The 13863-nt window shown below is 51.5% G+C and overlaps 1 protein-coding gene across 1 annotated transcript in view; it reads left to right on the top strand.

Annotated features, from left to right (window-relative positions):
• The first annotated feature begins 8461 nt into the window (after positions 1–8461).
• The window catches only part of ATL1 (atlastin GTPase 1), a 29697-nt gene continuing 24295 nt past the window's right edge, over positions 8462–13863 (top strand). Inside the window, exon 1 of the mRNA XM_082283598.1 lies at positions 8462–8543. Within this exon, the coding sequence (XP_082139724.1) occupies positions 8510–8543 (34 nt within the window). The 5' untranslated portion in view covers positions 8462–8509. The remainder of the gene's footprint in view (positions 8544–13863) is intronic.

The raw sequence follows: 13863 nt of genomic DNA, 5'->3' as shown, positions 1-13863 counted from the left end.
ATCCAGTGCCAAGCCTCTGCCTTGGGCAGGGACACCTTCCGCTGGACCAGGTTGCTTCAAACCCCATCCAACCTGGCCTTGGACGCTTTCAGGGATCCAGGGGCAGCCACAGCTTCTCTGGGCACCCTGTGCCAGGGCCTCACCCTCACGGCCAAGAATTTCTTCCCAATAGCCCATCCAACCTAAATCTACCCTTTTTCAGCTTAAAGCCATTCCCTCTTGTCCTGTCACTGCGGACCCTTGTCCCAAGCCCCTCTCCAGCTCTCTTGGACACCCTTTAGGCCCTGGAAGGGGCTCTGAGGTCTCCCTGAAGCCGCCTTTTCTCCAGGTGAACATCCCCAGCTCTCCCAGCCTGGAGCAGAGGGGCTCCAGCCCTTGGAGCATCTTTGTGCCTCTTCTGACCCTGCTCCAACAGGTCTTCATTGAGGAAGTACATGTGTGGGGACAGGCAGGACTTTTAGCCTGTACCCCTCTGTTTGAGGCAGGAAGAAAGGCCCCAGTTTGGCTACACCACCTATATATTATATATATTTATAGCCACACATATGCTTGTACCAAACACCAGGCCAAGCTTTCCATCTTTCACACCAGAGGCTGGGATGCTTCCAGAGAGGCTGGAGATGTGGAGAAAAAGGAGGAGGAAGGAGGATGTAGGACTGATCTGGATTGCAGCCTTGCAGCCACGTCGTGTAATCCTTCTCATGGGCTAATCAGGTACCATGGCATTCAGCTTTGTGGGCAGCCAGTGCAATGAAAGTCACACCAGAATTACCTCGGACTTGTTGGGACTTGTCTCCCTGGGTTCCCTCAGTCAAAAGAAGCTTCTGTGAAACTGCAAAGTGGAAAGCATTTATAGCTGCCTTTCCCAATTATTTTCAGAGAAGCAGCTGAAATTCTGGGCAAAGCTCACCTATGGTCTCTGAAATCAATGCTAAACAACTTAAGAAGCCCAAAGGTGGGGATAGGGAGCAGAGGAATGCTGGAATTCGAAGTAGCACTCACTGCACGGAGAGTCATTAGGGCCTGAAAGGAGGTGTGATTTTCTAGGTGTAAAAACCACCACATACTCAGTGCAGGAAATACGTCTGCAGAAGTTAGGTAGAAAAAATTCAAATGGATGCCAGATGTACGAGTCTTTGGTGTCCAGGATTGGTTATTTCAGAACAGATTCTGCCTCTCTGGCAGCCACACAGGCCAAGCAGGTCCAATGTATTCTAATGCCAACATAGCCAGGCACTGATCCTCGGTTTAAAATGGAGCCTGGGCTTTGAACTTGCTCTTACATTTAGAAATCCCACATGTAGTACCTGACAGAGTGGTGTGGGTTGCATAAGCTTTTCCTTCAAACCACAGGCTCTGTAGCAGAATTCATTAGGATCTGTGGTGCTTTAGGTTAAACTCAAAGGCAACGTGTGCAGACTCCTGGGAATTGCATAGTGGCCTTTGGGTTTATTGGGATTTATTTATGGGCTCGTTTGGGCTGCAAAACGTAACCTGCCCCACCTCCCCAAAACAGGGGAGCTCAGGGCAAGATTCCCATTTAGTTTCCCCTTGTACTCTCCAAGCCTTCTGCATCCTGGATGTCCTTTCCAACATAAATACCTAAGTTTTCCTGAACCCCCAACAAGTAAGGAACTATTTACCCTTTAGAGAGCTGTATTTCCTCAAGTGATTTTTAACAAAGCAATTACCTCTCCCCTCATAAATCAGCTTCCTGTGCTCCTGATAGGGAGCTGTTTGTGTCCTTTTTCTTTTCCCTTCCTCAGCTGAGGGTTCAGACACTGCTTTTCACTCTGCTGCTCCTGACAAGCCATCAGATGACAGCACAGCAAAAAGGACATTTCATTTTCCAGTGGCAGATGGTGCATTAAGACTTGGACTCCTAGAATATCCCTTAGATCCAAGGGGCTACAGTTTACTGCAAAAGCTCCTGTATTTAGTCCTTGCTGGGTTAAGTTTCACTTCCCACCTGGAGGTGCAGCGTCTCATCCCATCTTGCCAGTGGTGAAGAGTGACCTCTCAGAGCCCATCTCATGTGCTGAGCTTTAATCCACCTTTCCCAGCTGGGTCTCAGTCCCTGCTGGAAGCACAACTGGGAGGTGTACATAGATAAAAGCAGCACTGGGACTGTACTACTGTTACCATTTCATGATGAGGAAAATGCAGGAAAATGGAGGAAACTGCCTGAAGTTGTGCCAGGGGAGGTCGAGGTTGGATATTAGGGAAAATTTCTTCAGGGAAAGGGTGGTCAGGCATTGTTTACCCAGGGAGTGGTGGAGTCACGGTCCCTGGAGGGTTTTAAGAGCAGTGTGGATGTGGCACTTGGGGACATGAGGCAGTGGTGATCATGGCAGTGCCAGGTTAAGGGTTGGGCTCAATGGTCTTAGAGGGCTTTTTCAATGTTAATGACTTAATTAATGATTCTAACAAGTTGTGCAAAGTTTTCAATTCAAGACGTGGACCCTGTGCCCTGCCAGGCCTGTACTCCTGAGCCCACACCGATTCCCAGTGCATTTTCCACCCCAGACCACGTTGCTTTTCTGGTCAAGCTTGTTTAGGAATGTGCTTTTATGCAGCATCTTCCATCTGAATGGGTCCCAGACTTAAAAGGAATGTTAAGTGGTTTTACATAAGGCATTACGTGGATTTGGAGAATGTGATCTGTTTGTGTTGTAGTCTGAGGAGGAAGAACAGCCAAGGTTATTTTAAAGAGACTCTGAGATTCGCCAGGTAAAGGTGGATGCAGAGCTGTAGAGATTTCTAACTGAATGAGATAATAAAGGTGGTTTTAAAAGCAGTGGAATGTGCTGTGCCTGTGGATGCACGTTCATTGGCAAATAGGACACTGAAGTATGAAACAGCAGCATGAAGAGAAAATACTTCAGCCCTAGTTCTTTATCTGACTGCTAAAATATCTTTAATTTTACACAGTCGAACAATCCCACATGGAATGCATTCAAAACTGCTGCAGCACCTTCCCTATGATTTGATTTTTTTTTTTTTTTTTTTAAGTTTGTGGTTTGTATTTTTCAGGCTGGTTTTCCTCTCTGATGGCACACACACTGTTGCTTCACCCACGGCCACAAGTGAAGGGCCTGCAGTGGAGCCATTCCCAGGTTTTCTGTGGGCAGCTTCCAGCCCTGAGTCCAGTTCAGGATGCTGAACCTCCTAAAGCTTCTCGGCATCACTTTGGCAACTTTCAGGGCTGTCAATGCTGCTTCACCTGCTCTGCTATCAGAATTCAGGATAGGAGGAATAGGGCAGGTTTTGTGGGATCCTGAATGGTTTCTTGCTGCTGGAATGGCCCTTTGGGGACAGCTGGGATGGCAGCAGATGTGGGCACGTGATGACAGGTACAAAAAATGCCTGGAAAAAATAAAGAGCAGAAAGAGGGAGAAGTCCTGGCAAGATGGATGGAGAGAACACAGCCAAGGGCAAGAGAAGGAGGAGACATCCAGGCCTGTTGGATGTTTCTTATCTCCAGCTTGGGAGTTACACTTGCTCAGGGAAACATCAGTCTGCTGTAGACTGAGGATCTCATCCAGCTGAGATGCTCTGGGAAGAGAGAAAAGACACCAATGGGAGAGCAAAGCCTTTTCAGGAGCCTTGTGTGCCTTGCAGGAGCAGGAGAATTAAACAAGACCCAGCTCAGCCCCGTGTGCCAGGATTTGTTTTTCACGGAAGGAAGAGGGGCGCTGTGGCTATACATTATATTTGTGTCACCCCGTTTACGTAGATGCATCTCAGGAGACTTTGCAGCTGATTGTGCTCTTTGCATTCAAAGGAAGGAAACCAGCTGGATGCCCTTCCCTCCCACGTGCAGGCACAGGAGGGCAGAGGTGAGACCAGACAGCAACTGCTCAGCACAAGGATGCAGGAAAATGTGGCCATTCCATGAAAAACAGCATTAAAAAGGGAAATTCAGAGCAGCGCCTGGAAACCCGGCTGCTTCCCCCGTTCCCAGGTGCACAAACCTGGCTGGAACATTTTGCAAGGATCTTGCTGAATCATCCAGGCAGGTGGATTTGGTTGGTTCTGCCTAGAGGAGCTGGAAGCCTTTTCCTGGCTGAGGTGTATCTTCAGGGGGAAATCCTAGAAACAAACTTGGCACGCACAGATTTTGGCTTGGGCTCACAAAAGCCACGTTGCAAACAGAAAAAGAGGCTGGTGAGGAAGGATGTTTTCAATAGTGTCCATCTGCCTGCTGGTGCAGGGGGGAGGGAACAAATTAAAAACAGTATCGGAAATAAATGGGAAGTTTGGCTTAGGAGAGATCTTGCTGACCTCTAAATTGTAGAATCATGGAATTACCCTGAGGATGATCCAGTTCAGCTCCTGGCCCTGCACAGACACCCCAACAGTTCCCCCCTGTCCCGTGCATCCCTGGCAGCGCTGTCCAAACGCTCCTGGAGCTCTGGCAGCCTCGGGGCCGTGCCCATTCCCTGGGGAGCCTGAGCAGTGCCCAGCACCCTCTGGGGGAAGAACCTTTTCCTAACGAAGAGAAATAAGAGGATCACAGTCAGATAGTGCAAAGGCAGCCATCGAGGTAAAACCAGGCCTGAGTTGATGGTTCTTTATGTCCGTGGTTTTTTTATTCTTAAGTATCTCCTTCAGTTTACAGAGCATCTTCCAGAAGGAAGAACCTCCACTCTGACTGATTAAACAAGTGATTTAATTAACTGCTGGAATTCTGTCTCCTCCACAGTGAAATACCTCTGTGCAGTCCTAGTGTGCCATCGTGTTTACAGAAGCAGCAAAGCTAATTCCTTTGGCTGCAAAGCCCATGTAAATGTAGGCGGTCATAGCACAATTCGGGGTGAGAAATGGGAACTGCAGGAATAGCAGGATTTCCTAAGCAACAAAGATCTGCTTCACTTAAAATATTTCAGTAAGGAAAAAAACCCAACAACAGAAAGATGTTAGGAAGGTTGTAGCTTCAGGACCAGGGAAAAAGCTGATTCTGTTTTATCCCTTTTTGGTATTTCCAAGGAATTGAGGCCTCTTAACCCTAGAATAAGGGTATAGAAATTTAAAGCAGTGATGAGGAATCCCTGCCAGAGAGTGTAAGCACCAGGGAGACATCCCCTTGCAATGCTCTTCAGACACATTTGACATCTTGATCCCTTTGACTTTCCCATGCAATTTAGCAGAAGCAGTGAAAGAGCAAAGCCCAAGAAGGCAGAAGTGACAATAAAAACTGCGGGGAGGAAGCCAACACATCCCAGAACCTTGGATAACCACTGCAAGAACAGATGTGTCACCCGGGGGCTCAGGCAGCGCCTTGTCCAAGGAAAACTCCCGTGGATGGCATTGATTCCCTCAGCAGCAAGTCCCAGCGAGCCCGTGGTGGCACCTGAGCAAGAGCAGAGCCTTGGCAGTGTCTCTTTGGCACCTCTTACATAAGCGTTGCACAACGCACCCGGTTTCTGTTTGCGAAGGGCCGGGGATATGAAAAGCAACTGGAAATGCTGCCTGGGTAAGTGGGACACTGAAATCAAGGTAAATTATGAAACAGCTCCTGCCAGCGGAATGCAGGATGGATTTAAATCCAGGTTTTGTCCGAAATTCTGAGGCCTTTCCAGCGCTGTATCTCCCACTGTTGAACCACTGGCTGAGCTCTCCCTCTGCAGGGTATTTTCTCTTTCTGCCCTTCCCACATTTAGCATCATTTTTCCTCAAGAATCCTTCCAGTCCATGACCATTCAGCAGCAAGAATGTAAAGATGCTTCCTAAGAAGGGCTGTTTGCAACTGGGAAAATAAAGGAAGGATGAATCGGTGGAGAGAAGGGATGGATGAAAATGAGCAAATGCTGAGTCACTCTCTAGAAAAAAGATCATCCCCTTGACTTGGGATCATAGGAAATAATGCAGGAGAAGGCCTTGGTAGTTCATGCAGACCATCCCTCTGGCACAGCACAGCATCAAACCTCTCCACTTCTCTTTCACTGGGATACCACGTGCCATAATGGCAAGAGAAAAGGAGAAGATGCCAGTAAATGGGGCAGTACAAGCTTGACCTTAGCAGCAATTTTCAAAGAGAATGAGGAAAACAGGACCTGAGCCCATCTCAGTTTAATTAGACTTTCAAATGAACAAATTTCCTTTTCCATCCTCTTTTTTTTTTCCTCCCCTATCCATTTCCCAGCTGCTTTTCTTTTATTCTCTTTCAACCTATCTGAACCCCTCTGAGAGTGTCCAGCGTAAGAAATCTCTCCTCACAACACCTGTCTCTTCTCTGCTACACTGAAGCAGCAACAGGCACGTGCAATCTCAGGGATTATTTATAAAAATCCTAATGGAGCTTCTGCAAAGCTGAGTGAGCTCCTCATGGTCACAGGGCCCAGCAGGGGTGGGCAGGATTCAGCTGTGTGCCACGTGAGAGAGCCAGCACTTCAGAGAGCCAAAATTATATGTTTCCTTCTGATGCTGTAAACACAGGGAAGAGGCCAACGGGAGGCAGTCACAGAGTATTGGAGGAGGCACTCAGGAATTAAGTATCAGCATATCAATGGGAGCACAACAACACATGGCTTTGGTACAGCTCAGATGCCTGGAACTGAAAATTGGTTCATTTTTGAACGTTCTTCCTGCTGTCAGGAATGAAGAGCAGATCCTGCTGGCTCCTGTGAATCCAACGAAGCTGGATGGCCACTGGTTTTCCCTGACTGCTGTAAGCCAGAGTGCAGAAATGATCAGCACCCTCCCAAAATCTCCTCTTGCAGATACAGTCTGGGGCTCAGTTCCCCACCTATCCTGCCAAATTTTGGCCCTCTGGTGACCACCACATTTCCAGTTTAATCAGTTGTTCCTTGACTGCTGTGCCATGTCTTCCAAAGAGCAGCACAGGGCTGTGGCTCCAGAGTCAGGTTGATTCCAGCAGCTTGTTGGCATCACAAGTGTGGGCAAACAGTAGCTGAGGACAAGTGTGTTCACTCCTGTGCTGGTTCACATGGAGCAGGTGGGAGTGGGCAAGCTCCCTGTGGCTGGCATTGCCAGAAAGCCAAACACAGCATGGGCTCATGCCCAGCAGGGTGGGCAGGAGGTTGAGGAAGGGGATTATTCCCCTCTACTCTGCTTTTGTGAGAGACCCCACCTGCAGAGCTGCCTCCAGCTCTGGGGCCCCCAACATCAGAAGGATGTGGAGCTGCTGGAGCAAGCCCAGAGGAGGCCACAGAGATGCTCCAAGGGCTGGGGCCCCTCTGCTCTGGAGCAGGGCTGGGAGAGCTGGGGGTGTTCACCTGGAGAAGAGAAGGCTCCAGGGAGAGCTCAGAGCCCCTTGCAGTGCCTAAAGGGGCTCCAGGAGAGCTGGAGAGGGACTGGGGACAAGGCCTGGAGGGACAGGACACAGGGAATGGCTTCCCACTGCCAGAGGGCAGGGATGGATGGGAGATTGGGAATTGGGAATGCCTCGCTGTGAGAGTGGGCAGGCCCTGGCACAGGGTGCCCAGAGCAGCTGTGGCTGCCCCTGGATCCCTGTGAGCGTCCAAGGCCAGGTTGGACATTGGGGCTTGGAGCCACCTGGGATTGTGGAAGGTGTCCCTGCCCACGCCAGAGGGTGAAATGAAATGAGCTTTAAGGTCTCTTCCAGCCCTGACCATTCTGGGATTCTGTTATCAGCTGTGCTGTACTTAAATCCTCCCCAGAGGTGTCTAAGTACAAGCCCTTGAGCTGCATCCTTTGTGTCACATCTGCACATGCACAGTGAATATCTCCTGCTGCCTGTGGATACTGCAGGCACAGGTGGAACTGGGGGAGCAGGGCCTGGCTGACCCCACCCCAGGGCAGGACCCTGTGGTGATTTCCCAGCCCAAGTGTTCCTGTGCACTCACCACGTCCTGGTTGGGCCAGGTCCCCCAGCCATGGCCCTTTATGGGTGGGTGTCCAAAGGGGTGCCCAGTGCCCCAGATGAGCCAGGGACCCTGCCCTGGGGTGGATGTCTCCAGGGTGTGGGTGCCTACAAGTGTATCCAGTGCCCCCAGGTTTGGCTATACCTCCAGGTGTGGGTGCCCCAATGATCCCAGTGCCCTGGCAGGGCTAACGCGGATGTTGGAGCATCCTGTCTGCTGAGCCCCCCATCCGTACCCTCATGAATGGGTGCCCCTGGCAATGCTCCCGGTGTGGATGTCCCCAACGATCCCAGTGCCCGGGCAGGGCTAACGTGGCTGTTGGATCCTCCTATCCGTAGTGAGCCCCCCATATAGCCCCGCGGGTGGGCGGGTGGATATTCAGCACCCAGGGGGGTGCTGCTCGCCCCGCCCGCGGGCCCCCCTGCCCGTGCGCACCCCGAGCGGCGCTGCCCGGGGCCTGCCCCGCGGGTGCCGTGGGCGGGTGCCCCGGCGGGCCGGGCCGTGCCGGGCCGTGCCGCGGTGCCGCGCCGAGCGGCGGGCGGGGATGCTGCTGCTGCTGCTGCTGCCGCCGCCGGCTCCCCCGCCCGCCCCGCGCCGCCGCCGCAGCCCCGCCAGACGCAGCGCGGCTCGGAGCGCGCACGGAGCCTCCCGCAGCCGCCGCCATGGCCCGGAACCGCCGGGACAGGAGCAGCTGGGGTAGGGCGGCGGCGGCAGAACCGGGGGGGAGCGGGGGGAGCGCGGACAATGCCGGGCCTGAGCCGGCCGCGGGCCGCGCCGGGGCGGGGCTGCGGCGGGAGGACGCGGGCGGGGGGCTCGGCTGGCCCGGGCGGGGCAGGGGGCTGCCGGGTGCCGAGGGGACACACGGGTGTGTGGGACCCCGCGCGCTGTCCCTGAGGGGCCTGCGGTCCGCCCGTCGCCCCCCGCCAGCGTGAGGGGAATCGGGGGTGCGGCTGGGGCGCCCCTCGTTCAGGGGCCTCCTGAGACGAGGTGGTCCCGGCTTGGGCTGGTCACCGCCCTCGGCCTGGCTACAACGGGACCCCCTGACTCGCCTGGGGCCAGACAGCCCCGGCAGCTCCCTGGGGATCCTTTGGGCTGCCCCGGTTCTCCTCCGGCTTGCCCTGACACCCTTTCCCGTAGCCCTGCTGTCCCCTCAGCCCTTGATGGGGGATGTCACCTCAGCCACCACCCCACCTCGGCTGGGAGCAGGGATCCCGCTCACCCCACCCCAGCTCATCTGGGAGCAGGGATCGCGCTCACCCCACCTTCCTCAGGCAGAGTCACAAGGCCACCCCGGCTTGTCACCCCTCCAGAGGATTTCCCCCCTTTCTGGAAGCTATAGGATTTTGTTGTCGAGTCACCCTCCAGACAGGGCCCATTTTAATGCCATCCCCTCACAGCCCCCTGATCCCGGGGGAGCTGGGAGCAGCACTGCCAGGGAGCGGAGCGGGGTGACGGGGAGGAGGAAGTTCTGTGGTGTCTTCCTGCAAGGCTTCGGTTCCCTCCAGAGGCGCTTGGATCCTCCAGCAGCTGCTGCTTCCCGCTGGAGCACAAGCTGGTCCCACAGGTGGGCTGCACCCAGCAAGGGGCTCCTCCACCTTCAGCCTCCCTGTGACCACGCTCAGCAATGTATCGCTTCACCCACTCCCACTGACACGCTGTTCCGTAGGAAATCAGATTTTATCCAGCCATTTCCCGTTATTTGAGGAGAGTAATTTGTCGTTTCCTCCGGAGTCGTATTCCATGTGAGCTCAATCACGGGTGCTGGCGGTATCCCGGCTCCTCAGGCAGAGCGGGTGAGCTGAGCTGTGATGTTTAGATACACAAATTACATTTTAATTTGTGTAGATGAGCGTGGGATTTCCCATGGCAATGATTAACAGTTCAGAGGCATGCTCGAGGAAGCGTTGGGATAACGGAGTATCTGATCCAGTGATGGGCTTTTTGGGATGGAGGGGGGAGAAAATGGGCGAAGCTCATTTGATCGGTGCCGTGTTTAGCTGTGACTTAATGAAGGTCCTCAAATCCTTGGGTAAACCGGAGGGAAAACTTGCCAGGGAATGTGGTGCCGTTCTCAGCTTTGTCTCGCGGAGCGTGTGACAGACGTGTCAGCCCTGACTCCGTGCGTGTTGGGAATTGCACACACGTACACACGCTGGTGCCTTCCCTGCACATCCTGAGAGCAGGAGGAGGGAATGCAAATGATGCCGGATGGAAGCAGAAAAAGCATCATCCTGGGAAGTACAACCTGGGTCCGGCAAGGGAATTAGGCACATCCCTCAGCCTGGGCTGCTGAGCCCTACTCTCAAGAAATGTGATGTGTCACTGATGGGATGAATTCTTCCTTAGCTTCTCTGCAAGAATCTGGAAGCATCCATGGATCCAAGTGGATCTCTGTGGGATCAGCCACCTTCTGCTGCCACCCATCCCCAGCTCAAAATCATTCCCTATATCCCATAGCTATTCACCTATTCCTAGAGGATTTCCTGGCTCTTTGCCAGGGTGGTTGACGTTTCGAGTAAGAAATTAAGAGAGCGAAACGCTTCTGGTTTTTACTAGGAAAGAAAAGAAAAAGCTGTCTTTAATAAATTTATTCATTCCATTTATACAACAAAACCTCATTGCCTTGAAAGCTGTGTTTACATCCAGTGACTGCAGCATTGTGTGGTGACATCAATCCATGGGGTGACTATTCCACTGCTACATTTTTCAGCTGGCAAGGGAGGAGGCTTGGGCTTTTCCTGAAACTAAGGCAGAAAGGAGAGAGTCCTTGCTTTGTTCTAAAAATGGGCTCATGGGTCATTAAAAATATTAATGCTATTTTGAAACAGATCAAACTTTGTCCTAGTTACTTAGGCCTGGAAACAGGCAGCTGCTTAGTGTAACCCTCCTTTGTTTCACAAAAATAATTTGCTTTTTTAAAGCTCACAGAGCAAATTTGGGTGAGTATATGGCATTGCCTCTGGTCATAGCTGGGTCACTGTCACATCCCCAGGAGCTGGTGTAGGGGTGTGTGATGCATCCAGAGTAGGATTTAGCCTTGGGCTAAAGGTCAGCATAAGGTTATGCCTCATTTAAGGCTCTTCCTGAATGTGCCAGGCGGTGCATAGACCTCACAACTGCTGCCAGTTGAATGGGTGAGGCAGCTATGGTGAAAAAAAATCACAAGTAATTTCTTGCTGTGAGTAGTGGACCCTGCTTTTCCCAAAATAAGGATTGTTAGTCCAAGTTCTGCTTGGCATGGTGAAGTCCAGTCAGCTCATGAAGGTTTGTAATAGATTACACTGATTTTTGTCTGAAATTCTTTGTGCTTGGCAGTTGCAGATGTTCAGCAGCCTGGTCCCTCTGATCCAGTGAGATCCCTGCTCCCAGTTGCTCCTTTGAACAGCACAGACTGGAACAAATCGTGTGAAATCTCATGTTTCCCATCATGGCCAATTTTGTGTTAAAATTGGAATGATCCACCTATCAAGAATTCCGTTTTAAAACCATAAAAGGGATTAACAGAGGTTATAGATACTTCTTGGTGAGGGTTTTCAAGCTGGATAGGGGATTTAGGAGAGCTCCTAAAGGGAGCCAGGAAAAGCCAAGGAACTATTTTAGGAGAAAGTCTCCTCTCCAGCACAGGCCAGGGATCATCACTGCCACATCTTAGACTGCACACAATGGGTTAAACCAGGAAGAAAACAATGATTTTGGTAGGTTGTTTTTTATTTTAGCCATGTTAACATCCTTTCTGTTTATTGTTTGATTTCTGGCCTTTTATGGTGGCTTTTCAGTTCCCACTTCTGGCATTTCTTTGTGACTCTGAATGCTGGGAACCTGACAAGTGAAAGCTGAGATGTTTCAGACAGAGGGGCCTTTACACAAAAACCCAGAAATATTCACAACCAAATGTAAAAGAGAGAAGAAAATGAAGTGCTGGGACTTGAAAGAAGAGACAAGTCAACACTGCAAGCTGAATATGATTGTAGAGTCACGGAATGGGCAAGGACACTTTCCAGTAGATCAGGTTGCTCCAAGCCCCATGCAACCTGGCCTGGAACATTTCCAGGGATCCAGGGGCAGCCACAGCTGCTCTGGGCACCCTGTGCCAGAGCCTCCCCACCCTCCCAGCCAGGAATTCCTTCCCAATCTCCCATCCATCCCTGCCCTCTGGCAGTGGGAGTCATTCCCCCTTGTCCTGGCACTCCAGGCCCTCATCCAAAGTCTCTCTCCTATGGCTGTTGTGCAGGCAGCAGCGTTGTAAGGGAATTGGAATAGCTGGGATCCACCAGATGAGCAGGAGCAAGAGCAGCCTGACTTTTCCTTTCTGGGGAAGAACCAGGATAGCCTGAGCCTGCCTTGGAGTGGTGACATGGTGCCCTTGTCATGCCTCATGTCATGTCCATGCCACGAGTGGCTCTGGCCATGGTTGCCTCCCTGATTAATGGGAATGGGAAGCAGCGTGTGGTGTTGGTTGTGTATTGCTGCATTTTCCCTGCTAAGCCCATGGGTGACAAACAGTGCACTTAAATATTGTTTAGGGCCTGGGTGATGTTCAGAGGCAGCTGGCTTTATATTAACTCCCCTGGATCACTGACTGGAACCTTCTGCAGTGGGGGAAGGAGGCTGGGGCAGGTATTGTCATGGTCTGCAAGGCACAAGGTGTCCCATGGATCACTTTTGAAAGTCAGTTCACTCTAGAGAGCCCCCAGCTCCTTTGCTCCTGCCAGAAACACTCCCATTTGCCATCAGTTCAGGGAAAGTGAAGTGTTACAGTAGGAAAATAACTGAACACAAATCTCCCAAATGGGGTGGAGGCTCTGGAGAAGGGGGTGAGCTCTGCCAAGCCCATAAAACATATTTAAAGCACTCTATATACAGAAGCATTTTATGCAGAGTGTAATTACCTTTCATGTTATATCCTAAAATTTCATGACATGTTTACCAGACTTTATTTTCAGGCAATTTTAGCAACAAAAGAGTAAAAATAATTTAATGTCAGAAAAAACTAAATCTAGTAGTGATGGTGGAGATGAAGGGAGGCTGTTGCTGATGGAGAGGATGAAGGATCATGCAGAAAATGTGTGCTGGGAAATGGGAGTTCTGGAGATGTATCCCTGGAAGTGTCCAAGGCCAGGCTGGACAGGGCTTGGAGCAACCTGGGATAGTGGAAGGTGTCCCTGCCCTTGACAGGGAGTGGAATGAGAGGTTCTTTAAGCTCCCTTCCAACCCAAACCCTTCTGGGATTTTGTGTTACACCAGAGCCTGGCTAGGCTTAAATGTGGGAGAGGGAGCAGGCCCACGGTTTGCACCTGACAAATAGATAATGGCTTTTTGCTAGTGCTCTTCCAACAGTGTTTTGACTGACACAGGTGGGAATGAGAGGTGTCCACCTTGCCTCTGACTCAGCCATTGCTGATACATGAGCTGGCATGGGCACAGCCACATAACTGTCTAACCTGACCTCAAACTTCCTGAAAAAATTCTAGAAAAACCTCTGCTTTGCTCCCAAGGTAGTTGTGTGCCTGTGTCTCCAAAGCTCAGCCTGGGAATTTGACAGCAGTAGGAATTGCTCTTGCTTCAGAGCCAACTAAGCACTGGAGCTTCACGTAGTAGGTGTAATTAAAAATTTCACATTGGTTTTTGGCATTTGAGATGTTGTAACAGGCAGGTTTGGTGGCCAGTTATCATCCAAACTCTTGCTCCTGTCAGCAGTCATTCACGTGGGAAGGTCCCAAGCCACTCCTGTTATCAGCAGAATCATTCATCCCCTTGTTCCCTCTGCCAAAGGGAGAAGGGGCTGAGCTGGCCACGCTGGAGCTGAAGCTGTGCTGCTGCCAGCTGGATGACTCAGGGCTGGCAGGAAGAAGGTGCACTCCACATCTCCACTGCTCCAAAAAAAGCAAAGAGTGAGGGTGACACCTGGCAGCAGCAGCCGCCCCACTCAGCTCCCTGCTCCAGGCATCCCAGGGTGCAGAGCGGGGTCCTTGACAGGACAATGTGGGAATGCAGCTTGGATTGGGCAGAGGTGTTA

Source organism: Coloeus monedula, assembly GCF_965178545.1.
Source record: "Coloeus monedula genome assembly, chromosome: 6".
Classification (NCBI taxonomy): Eukaryota; Metazoa; Chordata; class Aves; order Passeriformes; family Corvidae; genus Coloeus; species Coloeus monedula.
Note: the sequence above shows the minus strand (reverse complement) of the source record. Positions and strands in the feature narration are given on the sequence as shown.